The sequence below is a fragment of the Urocampus carinirostris genome, chromosome 19, assembly GCF_059441175.1.
Source record: "Urocampus carinirostris isolate Australia breed hairy pipefish chromosome 19, RoL_Ucar_1.0, whole genome shotgun sequence".
NCBI lineage: Eukaryota > Metazoa > Chordata > Actinopteri > Syngnathiformes > Syngnathidae > Urocampus > Urocampus carinirostris.
Window position 1 is genome coordinate 13,096,040 of NC_142367.1, and position 24,898 is coordinate 13,120,937.

At 39.2% G+C, this 24,898-nt stretch overlaps 2 protein-coding genes across 3 annotated transcripts in view; one reads left to right on the forward strand and one right to left on the reverse strand.

Annotated features, from left to right (window-relative positions):
- The first annotated feature begins 1,630 nt into the window (after positions 1 to 1,630).
- Positions 1,631 to 12,120, forward strand: tmem130 (transmembrane protein 130). The gene is made up of 6 exons (XM_088323574.1): positions 1,631 to 1,798; positions 1,879 to 2,024; positions 4,642 to 4,726; positions 4,793 to 4,995; positions 7,585 to 7,691; positions 8,938 to 12,120. Exons 1-6 carry the CDS (start codon positions 1,659 to 1,661, stop codon positions 9,067 to 9,069), a joined length of 813 nt encoding a protein of 270 aa, XP_088179700.1. The 5' UTR covers positions 1,631 to 1,658; the 3' UTR covers positions 9,070 to 12,120.
- Positions 12,121 to 14,782: 2,662 nt separating this feature from the next.
- The window catches only part of nptx2b (neuronal pentraxin IIb), an 11,163-nt gene continuing 1,047 nt past the window's right edge, over positions 14,783 to 24,898 (reverse strand). The window contains exons 2-5 of one of the 2 annotated variants that reach the window (XM_088323578.1): positions 21,740 to 21,956; positions 16,796 to 17,040; positions 16,559 to 16,738; positions 14,783 to 15,857 (exon numbers count right to left, since the gene is read on the reverse strand). In XM_088323578.1, coding sequence (XP_088179704.1) covers positions 15,627 to 15,857; positions 16,559 to 16,738; positions 16,796 to 17,040; positions 21,740 to 21,956 — 873 coding nt within the window. In that variant the 3' untranslated portion in view covers positions 14,783 to 15,626. Of the gene's footprint in view, positions 15,858 to 16,558; positions 16,739 to 16,795; positions 17,041 to 21,739; positions 21,960 to 24,898 lie in introns of both variants that reach the window. The other variant, XM_088323577.1, reaches the window with a different exon arrangement.

Consider the following 24,898-nt stretch of genomic DNA (forward strand, 5'->3'; position numbering starts at 1 on the left):
TGCCTCCTAAAAATCCCATCAATCACATGATTTGAACACCAGTCAAAAATACCTGAACCGTCTTAACAATGTTAATTTTTATTAAAAAAAAAAAGGCAGAGAATTTGTATTTCTTTTACATCGTGGAATTCCTACATAAGGTTGCCGCCATGTTTGTTTGGCAAACTGCTGTGCTCTGTGGCTCTGGTTTTCATTTGCACGGGTCAGCAGTGGCTAAGGAGGTAGAGAGGTCGCAGGTTAGATTCCTGGCTTCTCCGTGTTATGTGTCAAAGTGTCCTCGGGCAAGACACTGGAATCCTTAATGCCGATAAGCAGGTAGTTGCATGGCTGATGCTGCTGCCGGTATGTGAGTGTGTGCGAATGAGTAGGCACATTGTAAAGCGCTTTTCTTCGTTGACTTGAAAAGCGCTATATAAAGGCAGACCATCTACAGTGCCATCTAGTGGTCAAATATTACACATTGGGGCTTCATCGCATACTTAAGAGAGATGTTGGAATTTCTTGTTAAATCAACACAAACTTTAATTAATCATCTGACTCCAATTTGTGACCTTTCCCAATCACCACTCATCCAAACAATTTGCGTGCTCTTTTCTGCATAGAAAGTTTTCACTCACGAGTGGATTTATTTCTAACACACAAATCACTACATCTCTGCACGCTTCTCCTTCCATAAACCGACTCTTCTCCTTCTCCCGAGTTGCTCAGCAAAGCATCTCCTCCGCCACTTGGCTTGGTCCCATTGGTCTCCCGTTCCCGGAAGAATGGCGCGTCGACTCCGCCTGGTCGCGACGCAGCCTGCTCCCATTGGTCTCCCGTTCCCGGAAGAATGGCGCGTCGACTCTGCCACGGCCCCCAGACAGCTGGTCACCTCCCACTGCCTGAGAGCTGCCCCACGTGATCTACTCCACAAAACCTTTGCACAAAACACAGAGAGTCCAACAGACAAAACCCAAATTCAAACTTCCATATTCCTTTAGAGAAGACATTCAACATTTTAACAACACATCCCACTTTTAGGTCTTTAAATACACGTTCACCCTGGGGTGCCCCATCTTATTTCGTTGTATACAATGTTGTACTCAATGATAATAATGACAAATCTATTCTCCTGTATTTCTATTAATATAATACAATGATTGCGATGATATGGGGTAAAGCGGCTTTACCTTTATCATTTTATGCAATAGATTAAACTCTGATAAAATATGCACTACATGCAGAAAATGTAGTTTCTTGTACTATATTTATTGTAGGGAACAACTTGTGATTTTTTTACAGACAAAAGTCAGTTATCCCAGGCACATGATTGCAACCCATGGTGGCAATTTCAAGCTGTTTGGAGATTGGAATCCAAGAGCAATCTTGCACGCACTGTTCGTCTTCTTGGTCACTTCTAGAACGAGAGAGAGAAGACCAGCAAACATGTGCCGGTATATTTACATGTAATTTCAGTTTTTGAATGATTCACACAGTTAATTAATGTCTTTGCAGGACCTTCTTATTGCTTTTCCTAGTTTTCCTGGGTGAAGCAGAATCCGACGAGTCTCTGACAGATTTAGGTATCTGGTAGATATTTTCCAAGTTTCTGTGTGACGATGACCAACGATCCCTTTCTGTAACCAGAAAACATTGCTGGGAAGTTGGTTTTTTATCAAATGGACGGCAACGACACTTACGTGAGGGACACCGGAGATCTGGCGTCGGACGTTCCCACCAAGACCATGTTCGAACTTTCCAACCCACAGAAGAATTTCAGCTCGGCGAATTTCAGCTACACGTGGGACTTGGGGAATGGGTAAGAGTTTTTTTGTTGTTGTCTTTCTCAATTTTATCACTTGGGCATTCATTTTTTTTCATTTATTTATGGGCATACAGAGAGGTCATCCAGGGGTCTGAGCCTGTAGTCCGCTACCACTACGCCGTGTCTGGAAACTACACACTCCGCTTGAAGATTGGGATCAATATGAACAAATCTTCGCCTACATTAACTGGAATCTACTCGAAGGATGTTCAAGTTCTCGGTAGGAACAATAGTGGATGAATGTATGTTTAAATACAAGGAAATTAGAAAAGAATCGAACCGCCAGGACAAAAATAACAATTGCTCTTTTGTTTATCTATTTAGATAGATTATTTATATGCGACACAGCGGCTGAGTGGTTAGCGCGTCCGCGGCACAGTTTTGAGTTCATGAGATCAATTCTTCCTGTGCGGAGTTTCCATATTCTCCTTGTGCTTGCATGGGTTTCACGTTCCAAAAACATGCATGTGAGGTTATTTGGCCAGTTCAAATTGTACCAAGGTGTGAATAAGCGATTGAGTTGTCTTGTAATTGGCTGGCAACCAGTTGAGGGTTTCCCCTGCCAACTGCCCGAGTACAGCTGAGATGGGCTCCAGCACCCCCGCAACCCTACTGAGCATTAGTGGTGCAGTTAATAGATGGATGGATTATTTACACAACGTTTCGTTCAAACAAACATTTGTGTTGTATTTTGTGATCAGCATCAAGTCATGGAATACAATCTTAAATTTAAGGATTTTTTTTTTCACACAGCATATATATTTTGTATAAGTACAAAGTAAAACAAAATAGGTAAAATAATAAATAATACATATAAACAGCTTATAAATTGATGACTCATTTGATTTTTACAAAGTGTTTTTTGATATTGTGTTTTATATTCTATTTCGGCACAATTTAATAATAACTTTATTATTTTGCATTGTATTATTTAATATTTTATATTTCTGATTTTTGCTCATGTAGTATTTTTACAAAATGACGAACAAAGTTAGAGTAGTTTTGACCAAAGTGTAAAGTCCTTTTTCTTTTATTTAAACCCCCCAGATTTGGTGATTAGCTCGGCCCTTTGTCTTTTTAGGGCTGAACAGGAATTGAGAAAAGACCCAAGTTGGTTTAGCTTTAAAAATGGGTTATTATTTTCTTCCAGAATGTTAGCTGTACTTTGTTTTTTAGGGCATACAAATTAAATGAATTTGAATTCAGTCTTCAAAGTGTAAAGACAGCAATTAGTTAATAAATTTGTTACTTTGTTATTTTATATAAAAAATAGACACATGTTGAATACTGTTAGGTTATATATCACCCAACACTTTTAATAGGACACTGTGTATTATTTGGCGCTTCCTAGTGGTTAAAAAAACCTTTATACAGTAATAAATAACAATATTGATTTGGATAATACAAGAACTTTTATATAAAAGTCAATTTTTTAAAAACTTTTGTGGAGAAATTTGTATTTATTTCATATAACATGAGTCTCACCTAGACGGGTGACATGATTGTTGGCCAGCTTTTTGCTACCGGAACCCCAAACCCCTTGTCTTCTTTTGACCTTTTTTTTCTTCTTTTTTTCTTTCTTTGTTTTATTCTTTTTCTTCCTTTCTCTTTCCTTTTTTGTTGTTTTCATTCTATTATTTATTTTTCCCTTTTTTATTTCCACTTTTTCCTTCTCATTTTTATTTCTTTTCTACCTGTTTTTTCATTCTTTTTTCTTATGTCATCTTTTCGTTCTTTTTTCCCCTTTCTATCTTTTTTCTTTAATTGCAAAAGGCAGGGCCGAAAAAAAGAAAAGATGGTTCGTGAGTTTCCATAGTTTGTAATGTTCTTATTTCTTTTTGCTTGCACTACACAATACAGTGGCATCTAGTGGTAAAATATCACACACTGTCCTTTTAAAAATGTGTTTGACAATTGTGTACACTACCGTTCAAAAGTTTGGGGTTTCTTTGAAAATGTCACACTTTTATTCATCAAATGAGTTGTCCAATGTCTGTGTTCTATACCCTTATTAATCTCTTCCCTTTTTTTTGGCCTGTCTTAAATAACAGATTTTTTTTACCACTCTGCCGTGAAGCCAGTCTCTTGGAGTCGCCTCTTCACTGTAGATGTTGATACAGTGTTTTGCAGATTCCATTTAACCTATTTGAGGACCTGCAAGGCTTTTAAGACTAATGTACTCCCACTTCTCTTTCTATTCGAGTTAGTGCCTGTTTATGCTGTTCTCTGAAGGGAGTAGTACACACTGTTGTAAGAGATCTTCTGTTTCTTTTTAAAATGAAAATGTAATCACACCCATAAATGTAATGCTCCAGATACTGAACTAGCTCGAAAGGAAGGTCAGTTTTATAGCTTATCTAACCAGTTGTGCTAACATAATTGCACAGGGCTTTTCTATTCATCCATTCTTCCAATTAGCAAACACAATGTTCTATTAAAACACTGGATTGCTGGAAATAGGCCTATATACACAGCTATGTAGATATTGGATTCATACCAGACATTTGCAACTAAAATAGTAATTTACCACGTTAACCATGTATGGGTGTATTGGTTTAAGATCAGGTAATTGTGTAAATGTAATCCTCTGCAGTCCTTTGAGACATTTTTGTGATTAAGGGCTATATAAATAAATGTGACTTGACTTGACTTGACTATTTCTCATTAGTTTAATGTTTTTCTCATTGAAAAAACTGTGCTTTTCCAAACTTTTGAACGTTAGTGTCTTTATTGTCACAATAGCCATAAACACTTTGTACCATTTAATCCAAAATGAAAGGGGAAGTTTGTCCCTTTATAATGTGCCTGCCTTACGATCGTGCGAATCGATTTCATAGATCCAATTAAAAGCATCGAGTTGAAGGGGCCTCCTGATTACGAAGTGTCTCAAAACACAAGCTTGGCTTTCCACGTCAATGGAAGGTAAGCCTCGCCTGCCCAACCTTTGAACAACCCGCAGGAGGAACCTCTGATCTTCTCGCCCCTCAGCCCACCCATGTGGGCGTGTTGGCGCTTCCTGCCCGACTGTGCGCCCGACACGACAGGGGGCTGCACTCTAACCCAGCTTCACGAGAACACCATGCAGCTCAACCACACCTTCACCTCGGTCGGCGTCCAGTGCCTGGACGTCAGCGTCCACAATGACATCAGCAAGATGCAGACCTCCTTCAATCTCTTAGTCAGGAAAAGCAGTGAGTGACGGATCAAATTTAACATATAAGACAAAAAAGAGGGGTCCGAAAATGGACATATGTTGATATCGGGAGGTATTGTTTGTGGCATATCTGCATCATTATCATACTGCCGTCCAATTTATTTACTTCGATTAAAACGTATACAGTAATACTTCCTTTTTCGGGGGATTGCAATCTAAAAACGTCCTGCAAAGTAGAAACCTCTATTTATTTATGTATTAAACAAGAAAATATGCCCTGGCGTTGCCAGGCCGACAGAAGATTGGATTTGGCTGGTTGGGAGCTGCACTACACAATTTGGCCGCCAGAGACGTTGGAGACCCCATGAGAGCAGATGTTTATTGATTTTGTTCGTATTTTTTGGGGGTGCCATGACATGAAACCTAGCAAAGTACAACTGAACATTTTCACGAAAATCGGCCCAGCTGTTTCGTAGCCTATATTTCACACACAAACGCGCATACACACACACAAATCAGGATTTATAAAGTAGTTTGGATTTGGATTAGATTACATACTCTGTTATACATTGAAACCATAAAATTAACCTAAGAATATTTTGACATACTGTATAGGAGTACTGTATAAAATATTTTTTTTTTACAAAAAACTTCTGTAACTGTCTAACTCTAATTTTGAAAATAATCTTGCTGCCCAATTGAGGAGTGGAAATTATTTCAGGACACTAGTTTTTTTCTTCAGATTATAATTTGTCGCCATCATTTTGATGTTTTTGGGAAACAAAAATGTGGCTTGAAAATGCTTTTATCAACCTTTAGCATGACAAGTTTGTCAGCAGTAGAAAGCATCTTTCCCTGCTTTTGCTGATTTTGTTGGTCCAGAGCGTTGTTTTCATAGAGGCTTTTAGAGAAATTGAAATTGAAATTTTTCTCGCATTACTTTAACAAGAGATGTGCTTTGCCGAGGGCCGATCCCGGGCTTGTGTTGGGGGGATTGCGGTCTATGGCGACCATTACGCCGGTCCGTCCGGCGCTAAAATACATGGGGGGAAAAGTCAAATATTTAAAATAATTTTCCAGAAATTTGGTCACTTGAGTATAGTTCCCTTTTTATCCCAAAAAAGGGATCGTTTTTTATGTATTTAACTTGTTTTATACATTTAAAAAAAAAATTGGTTCAAATCATGCATTGTTCGAATTTTGACCTAATCTGTGATTTTAGAGTGTTTTTAAATTAATATTGCTTGAGTTTTTATTTATCAAAATGTTTTGGGCAAGGATCAAAAACACACAGAATTCATCATAACCGTAATAAAAATCCCTCAAAATAACAATGTGGCATTTGAGAATTTAAGGCTACAATCATGACTTTAAGCCAGGAGATGGCGACATGATTTGTGTGCATTTCTTAGACGCATTCGAATAAACTCTTCTTTTTTCATAATTTTGGGGGTTTGTTCCACCCTAAACAGGCCTGATAAAAGCAGATAGGCGCAATGGAAAACAAAACCCAAAGGCTCTTTAAACTCATTTGGGCATTTTTAGCACATACTTATTTGAGAAAATATTTAACCTTCCGGCAGCACGGCGGCACAGTGGTTAGCGCATGTGCGGCACAGTTCATGTCTTGGGAACCTTCTGCGTGGGTTCAAATCCAGCTCCAGACTTCCTGTGCGGAGTTTGTATGTTCTCCCCGTGCTTGCGTGTGTTTCCTCCGGGCACTCCGGTTTCCTCCCACATTCCAAAAACATGCATTTCAGGTGAATTGGCCGGTCCAAATTGTCCCTAGGTGTGAATGAGCGAGTGAGTTGTCTGTCCCCGTGTGCCCTGCGATTGGCTGGCAACCAGTTCAGGGTGTCCACTGCCCACTGCCCGATGATTGCTGGGATGGGCTCCAGCACCCCCGCGACCCTACTGAGGATAAGCGGTGTAGCTAATGAGATGAGATGAGATTTAACCTTCCACCTTTTAAGGATACTTCAAACTACGCACTCCACCGTTAAGTAGAAAAAGAACAGGAAGCCTGGCGGGTCTGCGATCAGTGTTCCAAAATTAGGAAGATGAAAGTTGGGTGAAACAAATTAAATAAAACAGCACTTATTTGGAAATCACATATGTTGCTTGATAATTTCAAATTATGGATTTTCCATGCACTTCTACAACCTTGGGGTGGAAAAAAAACAAAACTGGGTCAAGATTCACCTTTTTGGGTTATAGTTTTTTAATTGGACACAATCTTTAGGGTTTAAACTGCTGTATTATTTTTTTTACCCAATCCAGTTGATATCTGTCCTTGAATTGACTCAATTTTTGTCAAATTAAAGACTTCATGGTTATAAGAAATACATTCTGGGCTTGAATAATTGAATTGGTCAATTTTGAGACCCATTCTGGGTTGTTTTCCCACAAATGTTTTTAGCTTTTAGCATGTTTTGAAGGAAGCTGGGTACGTTTAGAAGCATGTCATGGTGTCACGGGGTGTTCTGGGTAAAACTGTCAAATTCTGCGTTTGTTCCGCGAGGGGCCGGTCCAAATGAAGGGCGACCGGAAAATGTCATCTCCCGTCGCTGAATTACGATTTCACGCACGAGATTCTGATTTCTCACCCGACGATGTCCCGCTTTAGGTAACGCCAACATGATCTTCATTTTGTCTTCTGCTGCCGTCCTGGTGGCGACCTTCTCCTTCATATCCGTTATCGCCTGCCACCCTCGATATTACAGGAAAACTCAGGTATGTGAAGGACACACAAAGGTCATTCCATCTATTGATTTGAATTCAGTAGGGGTTCCTTTTTTTTATCAAGACCATAGGGTTGACTCAGCAGTGTCAATACTAGGGATAGTCGTTACTGCTCCTGATTCCGATACTCTTGAGCAGTCTTTATTATTGATACTATTTACAGATACTTAAAATACCCCCAACAAAAATACCTGTATTTAAAACAAGTAACATCTTTAAATAACAATGCTATAGTTCCCTTATAACAGCATGAAAATAATGACTATATGATAACCCTTAATATTAAAATTATATGCATACAATCAGGCCCTTCCCCGTCAGAACCTGCTGGAATAAACATAACGACCACTAGAGGACAGGCTATATTCAGAAACTGAACAGCAAGCGTTAAGTACACTTGCAAATTATAAGAGCACCTGCAACTACCTCACTAGACAGTCAAATATAAATATAATAATAGATATATAAACAATATAACTAAAAGAAAATATGATAATCATAAAAAATACTATTAATGATTGAAAATAAAAATATTCACAAGGATTGAATTCTCTAGCGACCATAGTGTGGATAAATGGCACAGAAAATGGATAGATACATTTACAAAAAAATGTAAATGCGAAAATATAAAATATAAATGCGAAAATAAAAATAATCATTTGTAAAGTAATTTTTTTACAATTATATATTTTAAGTCAGTGTTTGCAGTTCCACACTACAAAAAGTCCACTTAACTGAAAAATTATACAATATATATATATTTTACCGATTTGTATTTATTCATTTAATTTAGAAAAGAAATGCTGCTGGAAACCAAATGCAAATTCATAAATTGTATTCCATCACGTTATTAGCTTTTTAAAATGTTATATATTTTGGGGGGCGAATCAAACTATTTTTAAATGATTTTCAAAGTAGTCATAGGAATTATAGTTACCATTAAAGGGACAGTGTGTAATATTTGGAGTCACCTTGTGGTACAAAAATTAAATTTGGAACGAAAAATACATATTTAAACTACTGTCAGATAATGGCACTATATATATATATATATATATATATATATATATATATATATATATATACACACAGACCACATTACCCGGATTTTCTTCAACTATATCCCTGGCTTTAATTAATTCACGGAACCCGGATCAGTCGCATAATGCACCGGATCATCCTGTGTTACTAACACGGCAACAAACTGGCAAGCTTTTGAATCTCAATCCTTCTTCAGGTGGGGTCATCTGGAAATGCTTTGTTCCTGAAGGGGGCCGAAGACAGCAGAATCTTTTTTAACGTGTCCCACGTCCAAAAGGGGGAGAAAGAACGACTCTGGGTTCCAGACAGCTCACAATATTACTCCTAAACAATACTGGAGAGTGATCATTTTGGTATAGTATATAAACCCATTAAGAGCACTGTACATAACAGTATAGAAATGATGCCATGAATCATTTAGTTACCCTTGTGAGTTCACGAGGCTAGCAGGTCATAACCCACCTGTGTATTACGTCGTAAGAGTTTGTGTGAGGATGATCAATTAGTGGCCTACAGCGTTCAAGCTGAACCCCTCATGAATTATTAAGTTGCATAAAGGTCATTTTATCGCACTGGGTTCATCAGGTAACAATGTAGATATACAGTAGACCCCCCCCCCGGGAAACCACATTATTCTGTTCTGAGGTGAGGATTGCAAAGTGAATTGCTGTATGGCGGGGAATAGAAACTTATAGTTAATAGAAAAAGGTGTTCCAAACCCACAGTACCCCATAAAAAATATAAAATTACAAAATATTATATCAGGCATGACAAGCTTAGTTTGGCTCGGGGCCCGGATCCCAACTTTATATTTTCATGTCAGCGCTAAAGATTTAGCTTTATTTTTCAGTAATATGTTTAATTATTCAGATTACATTTGTAGCCTACTCTATGAATTGTAATCACCGATGAAAAGGGACCTTTCAATAGGGCAACATATTTATCCTCAAACAACGGAAATAAATGATTTTCATGTTTGTCATTGAATGTGTTAATAATTTGTTTATTTTAACGGTTGACTAAATGCAGGTTTACATCTGCACCAACTCATCACAAACATTATATATGCTAGCCTGTCATGCCACTTTGAAATAGATAAAAGATACAAATACAAAATAAGAGTTTGAGCAGTGAACGGGTATTAACATCAGATCAAACTACTAGGCTGGGTCTAGTGAAACTAATAAAATACTGCGCAACATTGTCCTTAACATGAAACCGGACTGGAAATTAGCTCTTTCAACCCTTTAATGCCCACTAGCCGTGAGGAATAGCATTTGATTTGTACTCTTTTAAAAAATCGTAAGTGTTGATAGAAATGAGCTCGAGACTTACTTATTTTTTGATATAGTCAGAAATGTACGATTGGCCGAATTAAATCATTCAACGGGCTGGATCCATCCCGCGGGTTTTAAGTTTATATGCCTGTACTGTATTATAAGGACTGATTATGTGTAATATAAAATTAAATGTCATTTTAAATAAATATACGTGTAAATGAAAAAGGGCAGCAAAGCAGCGCAGTGGTTAGCGCATGTGTGGCACAGTTTTTAGGTCATGAGATCGAACCTCCTGTGTGGAGTTTGCATGTTCTCCTAGTGCTTGCGTGGGTTTCCTCCAGGCACTCTGGTTTCCTCCCACATTCCAAAAACATGCATGTTAGTTTAATTGGTTTGTCAAAATTGCCCCTAGGTGTGAATGAGCGAACGGATTGTCTGTCCCTGTGTGCCCTGCGACTGGCTGCCAACTTGTTCAGGGTGTCCCCTGCCCACTGCCCGAAGATAGCTGGGATGGGCTCCAGCAACCCCGCGACCCTACTGAGGATAAGTGTTGCAGATAATGGATGGATGGATGGATGTAAAGGAAAAATGAAATTGTATTTAGCTTGTTTGACATGACTTGGGCTGATCGAGTTGAGTAGCGGGTGGATGCAAGTGGGAGAGGAGACAGCAACGGCGGATTGAAATGCATACTGAATTTAAAGCTTCCGCTCATGAGCATTGTCATGCCATTAGAAGATTTATTTGCTCCTTATTTTTAATGATTGCCCTGATCATTCATTGGTAGTAATTTGTGTCCCATCTTCGTATTTATTGATGACTGCCAGCTTTGTTGTCATGGTTATCACATTTTTTGTTTCTCCCTTTAGCATTACTGCAAGTCATGGACCCATAGTGAATAAACACTGTTCAAAATATTTTCTTGATTCACCGACTTGCTAGATATTTATAAAACATGGCTAGATTCTCAACTTAGTGAAGAGAAAGGCATTGTGGGAGGTAATTCATCCGAGAGCATACTGGCATTTTCATGATGTTTGACACGTACTAATTGCAAACAAGCATTTTGTTTACTTGGACCAATAGCTGTCAGGCTCCATTGAGACATAACTCGTCACACTCCATAAATGAACATCCAAAATGATTTGTTATTGTCGTATAGTGGTGGAAAAAAACGTAAGGAGTGTCAAATACATCTTATTCTACACAGTAAAGTGAAAAGAGTTGTTGTATATCAGGGGTCCGCTATATAAATATAGATAGAGAGAAATATGTGTGTGAATGCGCGTATATATATTGATATATGTTATTTACTGTTTTATATCCATGGAATAACAACAACAAACTCACATGATAGATACAGTTACTCAGACTAACAAACTGCTATATACCTCAACATTATTAGGCCACGGACGAGTTGAACAGACACCAATTGATGAGACGGCATATGAATAATAATAAAGTGTCAGTAGAGGACGTTTGGCCTGCTGTGATGAAAAACGCTGAAGTTATTCAGGCGACTTCCTAATGAGAGCGCGTTCCCCGTTCATTAATAACTGTGACGTTCATAATGAATGATTCCTGACACGGACGCTGTCGGGAGGCTTGCGGTTGCCACAATTGCCGTTGTCACCGTTGTTATGAAACTGTGGTCAGCGAACAATTCGCATAGGGCGCACCAAACCATAAGGAGTACGGTCAAGTTTCTGGCCAATTTTTGGCGTGTGCTTTTGAGTCTGGAAAAAACAGTATGTGCTTTTTTTTTAATCGCAGAATGCTTTATGTAAATATTCTGCAATGGCACCACTTTCCCGACTCAGAAGGACAAAAGGTGTGCCATGTCTCCACGGATGACCTTTGGGCCCCAGCTTCCGTTAAGCGTGGTTAATGCCAGCCACACCACCTGCTGTTGTCCATGGGCCAAGCCTGCTCACTTCAAAGATCCCGCTCGGCTTACGCTCTATACTACTTATGTCACACCCACGTCTCTTTATCGTACCTGACAGTTGCCACTTTAAACCCGTGCAATCGCAACAATTCTAAATTGGGTGCAGGATCACATTCGTACCGCAAATGTCTTGAATCTCCAATTATTCTAAATGGAGGATTGGGAGTTTCCTTTTTGTGCTCTAATAATAATCATTATTACAACAAGAAGAAAACTAAATATTTTAGATAACACACACAAAAAAACATTTTTTACAACATATATTTTATTTGTTGGATTCGTTTTTATGTATACATCTGTTTTTATAAAATTATTGAATTGAATTGAATGGTGTTGATTGTCATTGATGTCAACGTTGTGATCCATCGTATGCACCAAGATTAGACATGGCACTCCAGAGTAAACATCGAACAAAGACTTGAAAGATTGAAAAAAAGATAATATAATGTGTTCGAATATAAGAATGGCTTAAGTTATAAAAATAGCGCAATATTTGTGAAAAAGAATAGACAATAGTGTGTCGTAAAAATAGTGCATTGAAAAGAAGTGCAATAGTATTTGGCAGAAACCTCAAATGGCTCCTCTCAATGCAGAGGAACAGCAGCTCTACGCTGACTCCCTCCAAGCTTCTCACCCTATATTTAAGGGAGAGCCCAGTCACTCCGCTTGTATCTTGTTCTTTCGGTTGTGACCTACTGTTCAGGACCATAGGTGAGGGTAGGAACCTAGATCGACCAGTAAATTGAGAGCTTCACCTTTCGGTTCAGCTCCTTCATCACTATGACGGACCGGTACAGGGTCCGAATGACTGTATACGCTGCGTCTGTCGATCTCCCGTTCCATCCTATCCTTACCCGTGAACAAGACCCCAAGATACTTGACCTCCTCCACTTGGGGCAGGATCCCAGAAAGTGCCACCCTTTTCCGTCTGAGGACCCCAGTCTCAGACTTGGAGGCGCTGATCCTCATCCCGGCCGCTTCACCCTTGGCTTTGAACTGCTCCAGTGAGAGCTGAAGATTACGGCTTGAGGAAGTTAACAGCACCACATCATCTGCAAAAAGTTGAGATACAATGCTGAGGCTTCCAAACCGGACCCCTTCCCCGCCAAGGCTGCATCTAGAAAATCAGTCGATACAAGTTATGAACAGAGTTAGTGACAATGGGCAGCCTTGGCGTAGTCCAACTCCACTAACTCCAACTTACTGCAGCAATGCGGACAAAACCCCACAGGGCTCCCTAAGTCCACAAAACACATGTAGGCAAACTCCCATGCACCCTCAAGGACCCTGCAGAGTGTGTCGAGCTGGTCCACTGTTCCACTGCCCGGACAAAAACCCCACTGCTTCTCTTGGATCTGATATTTGACTTTCAGACGGACCATCCAGTACCCCTGAATAGCCATTACAAGGGAGGATGAGAAGTGTGATTCTCCTAGTACTACTGATAGTTATGTAAAATATAGTAGATATTTGAATTGTTTTATATTATTAACAATATATATTATACTACTAATAATATAAAATAATTAAAACAATATTACTAGTATTGCTGTACTTATTTTTTATGTTGACATTTGTTTTATTAGTTGTAAACAAATTATTGCTTGCAAGAATAACTATAATAATATTTTTTATAGAATAATATAACTTATTACTGATAGATATAATTTTTTTAATGTTATGAAATTAATACTTTTTATATTTTTATATTGTACAAGTATAACAACATTGGGGGTATTCTCCTTACAGTGCAAACAAATTAAATGAAAAAGGTAATACATTGAAAACAATAAATTAATGATTTATAATAATTGTGCTTTTTTTGAATTTTTAATTCAAAAAAAATTTATTCTGTTATAAACATGCATAAACAAAATTACAAAAAAAGATTATAATATTTTTGTCTAATTTATATAATTTATATAATTTAATAGTTTAATCAAATAATATAATTCATAATAATAACAATATTATTTTTATATTTGTTTTTATATTTATTCAGTAGCTTTATGTTTGCTTTTTAAAAATTGAATTTTGAATACGTAGTTTAATTATACACAATAGCAATCATTTAATCAATATGTTAATTACAGAATTCAATGAATGAATTAATTATTTCATTTTCAAACATGCATTAAAAGAAGAGAAAAGTTATCACATGTTATTTTGGGAAAAAAAGCAGTTATTATAAAACAAAAACAAATGAATTTGGCAAACATTCAGGTTTTATTTTGCACATTTAATAACAATTTTTACACGTGTAGAATAATGGTTGGCACTTGAGTTTCTATGAAGGCACAGACAAGAAATAATGTTAAATTCCATGTGCAAAACTGCTAAAATATATAAAAAAACTTAACATAATGTCATGGACTGCAAATACTGTATGTCACAAGCACACCGTTTTTTATGCTAACAATATTCGATACAATCAATAAATGCAAAAGAAAATATAAATATTTTACACTTAGTATACAATGAATAGGAAATACACAATTAAAGGACAAGGCATGAAGGCAACAAAAGCACTTTGCTTAATTAGTACAACTGTTATCATGTAAAAGCGATCCCCCACTTTATAAAGTGCCAATGGAATCCAATGTTTTTCCAGACTAATCATGTCAGGATCCGACATGTGATTGATTTTGGCTCCAAGCCGATTTCCGCGTTAAGCAACAGACATAACATTAGCAAGGCCTTTGAGATAATCTTCTCTGCTGCTCTCATCTCGCACGAAACGGAACAGTAGCTCAAATGCCGATGACCGCTAGCTTGCTCGTACAATAAAACCCCGGGATACGGTGTGCCAACGTTTTCACTTTACGGTGTGGAATATGTTTTCAGCCCTGCTTTATGGCATTTTCCCCACTATATGACATCAACAACAATTTATTTCATGTGTACAAAAACTAAAAGTTTGAACTTTATGTCTCTAAAATGCTTGTCTGCTATTGTTCGACGTGATATAAAGTGCTGGTTTGCTACTGGTATACGTCACAAATTACCTCCCACAATGCATCTCTCCTCATTCAGTTAAAAATTTTGTGTGCTTGATACAGACTTTACTGATTATTTGCTTTGCCTTCCAAGTGGCGCTAAAGAGAAAAGCAAAAACTGATAACCTTAGAAATGAATCTTGCCATAGAAATACCAAGAGGGCACACAAATGGCTATCCTTGCTCAGATGCGTGGCTGTAAACAATCGATGACAGAGACTATTATTACAAATCAAGACGTGATTAAAGCAAAGAAATCTTCTTTTAATACATCGTCTCCTACCCCCTTGTGCACCCCCGCTATTCCACTCGACTAGCTCACACCTAAGGGGAATAGAATTTGTATATTATTTTCTAACGTTATTTAATTCTATACATGTATATTACACTTAATTAGTACTTAATATATTCTATTTTCTGGGGTACCATGGGGTTTGTAACAATTTAGCTACCGTAATTACCATTGATTTCCTTCTCCCGCTATAGGGCAAATGCACTTTGTTATCCATACCTAAGAGAATTCATGTCGTTTTCCAGTGTTTACTGTATCCATATGAGGGGATGTCTGACAGATTTTTTTTTTTATATTGTGTCCCAGTACTTATAAACAAAATCCACAAAAAAACAAAATAGCAGCTAAGCGAGGCAAGACTATAAATGTCTAAGTATTGGGAAGTCGCTCAAGACACATCTCCAAGGGCTTCTTGAAGGCCCCCCTCCCAAAGACCTCCACGTTGCTGGCCAGCCAAGAGATGACGTTGCCCGGCAGGTAGGAGGTGCAGTTAGCCATGGACTGGATCTCGGCGGGCTTCAGGACCCGGTCCCAAATGTTGACCTGGCTCAGTTCCCCAACAAAGGCCTGCCCGGCGTCAAAGCGGCCCCCCATCACGTCCTGGAGACGGGGAAATAAACGACTTATTACTGACAGTTCGTTTACTTACTGTAGTATTGAGCTCCACTTTGCATAGAAACAAAAGTTGTGTATAGTTGATGGCTGTTAAAATGTGTTGAGAAGCTAATAAATATTCAGAAACATAATTTCAGAAACAATTGTAATCTCATTAAATGCTATAAGATACTTGTTTAGTTAATGATGTAATTGATCATTGATATCAGTTTGAATGCCAGATAAAACAATCTAGGTAAAGCAAGGAGGAAAGGAGGGACAGATGGAGGAAAGGAGGAAGGAAGAAATGTAGATAGAAAGGAAGGCAAAAGATAGTGAGGGAAGGAGGGATGTATAGATGGAAGGAAGGAGGGGACGGAGGTAGGGAAGGAGGGAGGGAGCATGAAGGGAGGTAAGGAAGGAATGAGGGAGGCAGGTAGGAAAGAAGGGAACAACAGGGGTAGATAGGAAAGCAAGGAAGGAGGGAGGAAAGGAAGGAACAAAGGATAAAGGGAGGGAGATAAGGAAGGAAGGAAGAGTGTTTGGATGGTTGAGAGTATGAGAGAGTGAAAGAGGGGATGGATGGATTAATGAAAGATAGATAGATAGTAGGGAAAATGGATGGATAGGTTCCGAGATAGGTTCCTGCATGGATGCATTGAGGTATGCATGAATTTGTTCATCCATCTCTGCGAGCTAGTTGGTACCTGCTCCTGTCCCAGGATGATGACCCCTCCTGGTTTGATGGGGTGCCATGCCGCCAGGTTATCTCCTGCCCCCTGCTTTTCTCCATCCTGGTAGGCCTCCCACTGGCCATCCCTAGTAGTCCAGGAAACGCAGATATGGTGCCACCTCCCGTCACGGACCTCCAAGGGCAGCTGGGCGACCTTCACCACAGGACAAGATCAGTATTTGGACGACGCTAAAATCGGACCACGCCTCACCTTGTCGTTGATGAGCAACTCGATGGGGTTGTTCCCCCACTCGATGAGGACGATCTCATTGGCTTGTCCCGGAACGCCGTAGGAGAAGGGCGTCCCGATGCCCGGAGCGGCGCCTGACTTGATCCACATGCAGAGGGTGAACGCGTACATCTCCGGCAGGCTCTTGATGATACGCCCGTACAAGTAGTTGGTACGTTGGGGGAGCGACAGTTTGAACTGCTCCGGGGACTTGAAGTCCTCTCCCCCTGCCGGAAATTCATGTAACCAGTTACTTAGTCAACTTAGTCACTTTACATATCAAATTGTGTTCTGAATTCTGATTGGCTAAACAGTCTCTGCTTCTTTTCAACCTGTGCATCAATAACATTGCAGTTTTATACTGTATGTACAAAACCTTAAAACAGCTTGCCAAATACTAGTCACGTACGTGCAAATTTCCTTCTAAATCCCGACAAGATGTTCTGCACAGACAAAAGTATTTTACTGTATAATACTGTAATTGTAAAAAGATTAAAGGATGTGTCCGCAACTCGAAATTTTGCTTCTCTTCTGCCATTTCTGGGCTTAAAGTGATGATAGCTGCCTCAGTCAGCTCATTCCTCAAGTACTAATAAACTTCCACTCAATCAACTTTTTGGGGGTTTGGGTTTGCGTTAGGAAGTATCTGAAACAGCCCTTTTCTTTCTTTTACCATTTTCAGGCTACACTAACAAAAATAACCTGATAATGAGCATGGAACCAATGTCCACTTCTCCCCCCTTTTTTTCTTCCTAATGTGTTGCATATCCCGGAACAGAAGGTCTAAAAGTAAGATAAAAGCAGATAAGCGTGGTGGAAAACAATTATAAAGGCTCTTTGAACTCTGTCTAGCATTGCTAACACATACTTAATTGAGAATATATTCTACTTTCAACTTTTTAGGGACACCTCAAACGTCGCACCCCGCCTTTAAGGTTTCTACTTCGCAGATTTCGTCTATCATAGATTGTTCTTGGAACGTAACCCCTGCAATAAAGCATCATCCTTAATATTGCATTTTTTTAGGCAGCTGATACACTATTGGCTACCATGGCGAGTACCATAGTACGAGACAAAACAATGTAAGAGGATAGATACAAATAGGCCAAAAAAATTCAACCAACCACTAAAGGGTACTGGAGCACCCCTAAATGGATACAACTCAAGTTTCAATACTGATGCGATTACAGGAACAATTTGAATACAGCAATGTTGCCGTTATTGTTTCAGAAAACATAAACAGTCGAGCCTTAAGATACGGCACCCTGACTTCTGACGTATTCATTTTGTGCTGTAAGAATTTTTTTCTGACCTTTTTTACAGCATTTTCCACGCTATACAGAAGGGAACAAAAGGGGTAGATAGGAAAGCAAGGAAGGAGGGAGGAAAGGAAGGAAGAAAGGATAGAGGGAGGAAGATAAGGAAGGAAGCAAGAGTGGTTGGATGGTTGAGAGCATGAGAGAGAGTGAGAGGGTGTCAAACAGGCGGCCTGTGGGCCGGATGAGGCCCGGTAAGGGATTGAATCCGGCCCACGAGATAACGCTGAGAGAAGCGCAAGGGAAAAACGATCTGCAGGTTGAAATATGTCCACTTGATGTTGCCAAAGCCAGGTGCCTCTCACAAACGCTGTACTTGTATTTCTTTTCTCTCTCTCTCTCTCACTCCCTCCCTTTTTTTCTCACTCGTTATCTCACTCTCTTTCACTCTCTGTCTCACTTTTTCTCCTTCTTTGTCCCTCTTTGTCTCTTTCTCTCTGTCTTTTGACCTTCTTTTGCTCTCTCTTTCCTTTTTCCTTTTCTCTCTTCTCTCTCTTTCTTCCCTTCTCTCCTTCTCTCTTTTTCTCCTTCTATTTCTCTTTGTATTTCTTTCTCTCTCTCTCTCCGTTTTTGTCGCACCCTCTCTATTTTTCTCTCCCTCTCTTTCTCTTATTTCTTTCTCTCTTTTTTTTCTTTCTCTCTAATGTGCTAGTCCGGCCTCCGAGAGAATGTTTGTCCTATTGAGTGAACCCCCACCCCGAAATAAAATGAGTTTGAGTGTGACACCCCTGCTATACAACATCAACAACATTTATTGTGTGCCCCAAAACAATTGAACTTTGCGTTTTTGTGCATATGATGTTATTGGTCGACGTCACATCAAACGCTTGCCTAATGTTGGTTTGTATCATGGCACTACTTCCCACAATGCCTTTCTGATTCCGCCTGCTAGTCTGCGATACTTTATTTTTTTAAACTGTATTTATCCTTTATAGGTCCAAGGCATGCAGTGATGCTAAAAGAAGCAGCAAAAACATGGTAACCATGGAAACAAAGCTTGATATGATCAAAAAACACAAATAACCATGCATGACTACCCTACCCATGGCCGTAACTAATCGACGATCGGACTATTTTTGAAAATAAGGAGGCTATTAAACCAAACTAAGGGTATGACAATCCTCGCAAGTTGAGGTTTTTATATCATTTTCATTTTTAATTTGAATTTAGTTATGGTGGCAAACTAACTAGATGAACAAAGGTTTGCAAAATGAGCTGGTAGGCAGGACAGTGTCCATGGACAAGCCGCTAGTAATTATGCTACCAAAGAAAGGATACCTCCAACGATGCTTGACCTACAAAACCATCAATCTCAATAGATAGATAGATAGATAGATACTTTATTCATCCCCGCAGGGAAATTCACATTTCCAGCAGCATCCCTTCGCTGAGAACAATACAATAATAAAGCAACAGGAATACAATATACAAATACCCAATGTAACGTGCTAATACCCACTGTAGCGTGTTGTATAGAGTATTTAAATAGTGCTACATAACATACACACTGCAATAAAAGTACGGTAATATGTAATGTAGGGGGTGTGGTTTAATGTGGGCCTTTACTCCCCCGGGTGGAGTTAAAGAGCCTCATGGCATGAGGAAGAAAATATCTTTTCAGTCTGTCCGAGGTACAAGACGGTGACAGCAGTCTGTCGCTGAAGCTGCTCTTCTGTCTAGCTAATGTCTTCTACATTAGCCATGCGAGTACAGGTATGCTAAAGGCCCTACTGAACAGACTAAAATCACAGGCTGAAAACGTACTAGCCAAAGAACAGGCAGGTTTCAGGGAGCGAAGGAGCACCCAAGAACTGATTTTTAAACCGCGCATCATATGTGATAAGTTTCAATAACACCAGAGAAACCTCGATCACATCTTTGTGGATTTCCAGAGTATGGCAAGCCGCTTCATGGGCCACCATGCGGAAGTACACCATTGAAGCGTGGTTTCAAATCCCGTCGGTGTGAGACAAGGCCGCATTCTCACGTCACAAGATCATCAGGACTGGCCATGATTATTCTTCAGGGCACTGTCCAAGGAGGCAGGAGGAAGATTGAAAGTCAAGTCATGTTTATTTCTACAGCCCTTAGTCATAAGAAGTCTCAAAGGGCTGGACAGACTACTGAGAGGAGGGCAAGGAAAAACCTTGAAAAAGGTTATCCCCCTTCCAGGATGACCATGCTGTATTGGATGTTGCTTTCTAATATCAGATAAGGGTTGACAGCTTTTAAGGTTAACATCATCCATAAGCTATAGAATAGAAGTGTGTTTAAGCCTAGATTTAAACCGTTTCACTGGGGTTGCAGATGGCATCTCAGAGGGCAAAGCATTCCACAGCACCGGGGTCTGAATGAAGAAAGCTCTGTTAAAAAGAACTGGGCTAACAACATCAAGGAGCGGACTGGTGCCAACCACAACAAAAACAGACCTGGAACTTTCAGCTGTGGAGAAAGCTGTCCAGAGTCGTGTCCCTTATTCTCAGTGGTGCCCCGACAATCCAGGCGGTTAAATGATCCGTAAACCGTGAATCAACCATCCATCCATTATCCGTACCGCTTCTCTTAAGTAGGGTCACGGGGGTGCTGAAGCCCATCCCAGTTATCCTCGGGCAGTGGGCAGGGGACACCCTGAACTGGTTGCCAGTCAGTTAATTTAATGTTTATTTTTGGGGTACCAGGGGTTAGCTAATTACCATTGGTTTGTATCCAATGCTATAGGGTAATTTGACTTTTTCTTTTCCTTCTCTCTTTCTCTTTCCGTCCTACTTTCTTTTTCACATTTTGGCTTTATTCCTTTCTGTCTTTCTCCCTTTCTTTCTCTCTCTGTCTCTCTCGTTCTCCTTTTTCTTTCGTTCTCCTCTTTCTGTCTTTCTTTCTTTCTTTCATTCTATCTTTTTTCCTTATCTCTTTTGCTCTTTCTTTTGTTCTTTCATTCTTTCTTTTGCTCCTTTGCTCTTTCTTTCTTGCTTGCTTTCTCGTTCATTTGATCTTTCTCTCTCTTTTTCTCTCTCTCTTTATTTTGCTCTTTTGTTCTTTCTCTCTTACTTTGTCTGTAGGTTTCTGTCTTTATATCTTTCTCTCTTTCCCTCTTTCTTTTGCACTTTCTTTCTCTCTTACTAGCTCTGTTTATTTCACTCTTTATTTCTTCCCTTCTTTTTCATTTGCTCATTCTTTCTCTCTTTCTTTTGCTCTTTATTTATATCTTTTTTCTCTCTCATTTTCTTAATGGATTTCTCTCTTTATTTCTCACTTTCTTTTGCGCTTTCTTTCTCCCTTTCTTTATCTTACTTTTTCTATTTCTTTCTCCCTTTCTTTCTTTCACTCTCTCTCTCTCTCGTTCTTGTTCCTCTCTTTCTCTAACTATTCCTTTTTCTCCACTTCCTCTCTCTCTCTTCCTCTCTGTGTTTCTCCTTTCTTACTTTCTCTTTCTTTCTCCCCTTCTTTCTACTTCCAATAAATAACCTGGTAATAACATTGTAAGTAGTACAAGATACGGTGTTATTTTAGAAACGTGAATCAAACTAGGCGCCTTTTGCGCTAATAAGGAGCCAAAACAAGCTCTCCGCTTGAAAAAGGTTGAAGACCCCTGGTCAACCATATAACTCCGTACCTTTCTCAAGTTCGCTGATCCTCTCCACGAGCGCGTTGAGGGTGCTTTCCGTCTTGAGGCGATAGGCGGCCGTGGCGTTGGAGAGCACGCTCTTCTCCTCCTCCAGGTTGCTGACTTTCCTCAGCAGCTGCTTCTCAAGCTCCTGCAGGCGACGCTGCAGCAGTTGGCGCAGCTCGCTCGGGAAGGCCGCGCCCGACAGGTTGGCGCGCATCTGCTGCTGCTGGAGAAGGAGACGTGCAGGAAGTGGGCACGGATGAACTTTAATGGGAAGCTGCGGGGGGGACTTTTGACTCGGCAGCGGGATGCCGCTCGCGTGACCTGCTTCCAAACGCTTCCGTTAGGAGCTGTTGCTGTATGTAGGATTACATGTGCACTGTTCCTCGACGTTTTTAGTCCGAAATAAAAGCTTTTTAGGTTATTACTACGTTGTTACTATGTTATAACTGTTATTATCAGGTTGTAATTATTAGAAACTCAGCCCAGTCACTAAAGCAGGGACGTCCAGCTCAGTTTGGCTATGAGGACAGATCCAGATGTTCTCGCCTTGTGTAGGTTGGATCAGTAAAAATGTTTATTTAACATTTTAATTTAGCCTAATTTCCCAGGATTATAATATTGCATATTATAATCAGGGATTAAAGGGGTCGTTTCCAAGCATAACACATTTATTCACAAACAATGGGAAAAATTATTTGGCATTGGATGTGTTAACTGTTTTTTTTTAGCAGTTGAGTGAGTGCAGTCTCTTTTCTTTCAGTATCATTTCTTTCTGTCTTTCTTTCTCTTTTTCTTTCCAACGTTCTCTCCCATTTTCTCTCTGTATCTTATTCTATATTTCACTCTCTCTCTTTAGTTCTTTATTTTTCTTTATTTCGTTCTTCCTTTCTTTCTGTCTTTATTTCTGTCTTTATTTCTGTCTTTATTTCTGTCTTCCTGTCTTTCTGTCTTTCTTTTTGTGTTTCCGTCTTTCTTTTTTCTTTCTTTCTTTCTTTCTGTATTTCTGTTTTTCTGTCATTTTGTCTTTCAGTATTTCTGTCTGTCCGTCTTTCTGTCTTTCTTTCTGCCTTTCTGTCTTTCTTTCTTTCTATATTTGTGTCTTTCTGTCCCTCTTTCTTTCTATCATTCTTTCTTTCTTTCTTTCTTTCTTTCATTAGCTTTATCTATTTATTTCTCACTATTTCTCATTCTTTCTTTCTCTTTATCCCTCTCTTTCTGTCTCTTTTTCATTCTCTCTTTCTATCATGCTCTCTCTCTCTCTCTTTCTCTTTCTTTTTCATTCTCTCGTTCTATCATGCTTCCTCTCTCTTTTTGTCTTTCTTTCTAATCTAGTGTTCCGGCCTCGTGGCAATGTTTTTTTCTACAATATGGCCCCCTGAGTTCAAATTAATTTGACACTCCTGGTTTGAATCAATACAATTGCACTCACCTGGATTTTTTTTAGATTGTGTCCCTGTGTAACCCTCTAAAAACTAGATTTTTTTATTGCACTCATGGCCAACATTCAAATAGCTAGCTACATCTTCCTGTATATGCTTTTTTTAAAAAAATCAGTTTTATTTATCAAGATACTACATTTCATGCAATAAAACACTTGTAAAGTAGGCCTATTGTATTGAGAGTTTTCAATGCAAATGGTCCAAATTAGTGCTTAAAAAGGAAGCTATTACCTTGCTATACTTTTAATTATTATTTTTTTAATGAATATATTTATTTGTATATTTTGTGTGTTTCAAAACCAATTGAGGGAAATTATCCCACTACTTGTGCAGGTGAATGCGAACGAGACAAAAATGAATCGGCTCATTTTATCTATTTTTCTTATGTATTGCTGAGATATCGGATTCAACCAAATATTAAATACATCAATCAGCCATTTTGTTTTCTCCAGCCCAGCCGCTGTGCAAAGTTTTCCAAACCAATGCAGCCTGTGACTCAAAACGTTGGCCGACCCCTGCTTTAAAGGGACAGTGTGCCTTTTTAGCATCTCCTAGAGGGGCTGAAAAAAACGTCATTCATCTAAAAGAAATAATATGATTTGAACAATAAGCAAAAATACTTGAACTGTCATACAAACTTATTTTTATGTGTTCGTTAGTCAAGAAATTTGCGTTTATTTTACATAAATGGTAGATGGTCTGCATTTATATAGCGCTTTTCAAGTCAATGAAGACGTCCCAAAGCGCTTTACAATGTGCTTGACACTTACCCATTCACACACACACTCACACACCAATAGCGGCCATTCAGCCATGCAAGGCGCCAACCTGCTTATTGGGGGCATGAGGGATAAGATGAGGCTCACATAGAGGGGGCTGACATGATTGTCTGCCATCTTGCTTCGAAGTGTACCCCTAAAAAGCAAAACCTGTGTTTTTTTCTTTTCTTTCATTTTCTCCCGTTCCTTTTCACCCTTTTTTCTTTCTTTATATTATTTTTCTTTTATTTTTTACTTTTTACTTTTTTTGCACTCTTCTCGTTTTTCTTTTATTTTCTTTTTCCCTTTTCTGTTTCTTTTATTTCTTTTTTCCTTTCATTTTCCCCTTTTTTAATTTATTTTTAATTATTTTTTCTTCTTTTTCTTCCTTCATTTCTTTATTGTTTTCTTTACTCTTTATTTTTCTCACTTTTATTCCCTTCTCTGTTCTTTCTTTTTCCCCAGTGGTCTTTTGTCTTACTTTTTGTTTTCCCCTTATTTTCTTTTTATACTCTTTTTCTTTCCTTGTTTTCTTTAAGAACTGAGAAGAAAAGTGGTGTGTTTATGTCACTTTGATTCTCTTTAGTATAAGACAAACTCGTTTTTTGACCAAGTCAAGTCAAGTCATCTCATCTCATCTCATCTCATCAGCCGTACCGCTTCTCCTCATTTGGGTCGCGGGGGAGCTGGAGCCCATCCCAGCCATCTCCGGGCACTGGGCAGAGGACACCCTGAACTGGTTGCCAGCCAATCGCAGGGCACACAGGGACAGACAACTCATTCGCTCATTCACACCTAGGGACAATTTGGACCGGCCAATTCACCTGAAATGCATGTTTTTGGATTGTGGGAGGAAACCGGAGTGCCCGGACGAAACCCACGCAAGCACGGGGAGAACATACAAACTCCGCACAGGATGTCTGGAGCTGGATTTGAACCCACGACAGGTTCCCATGACATGAACT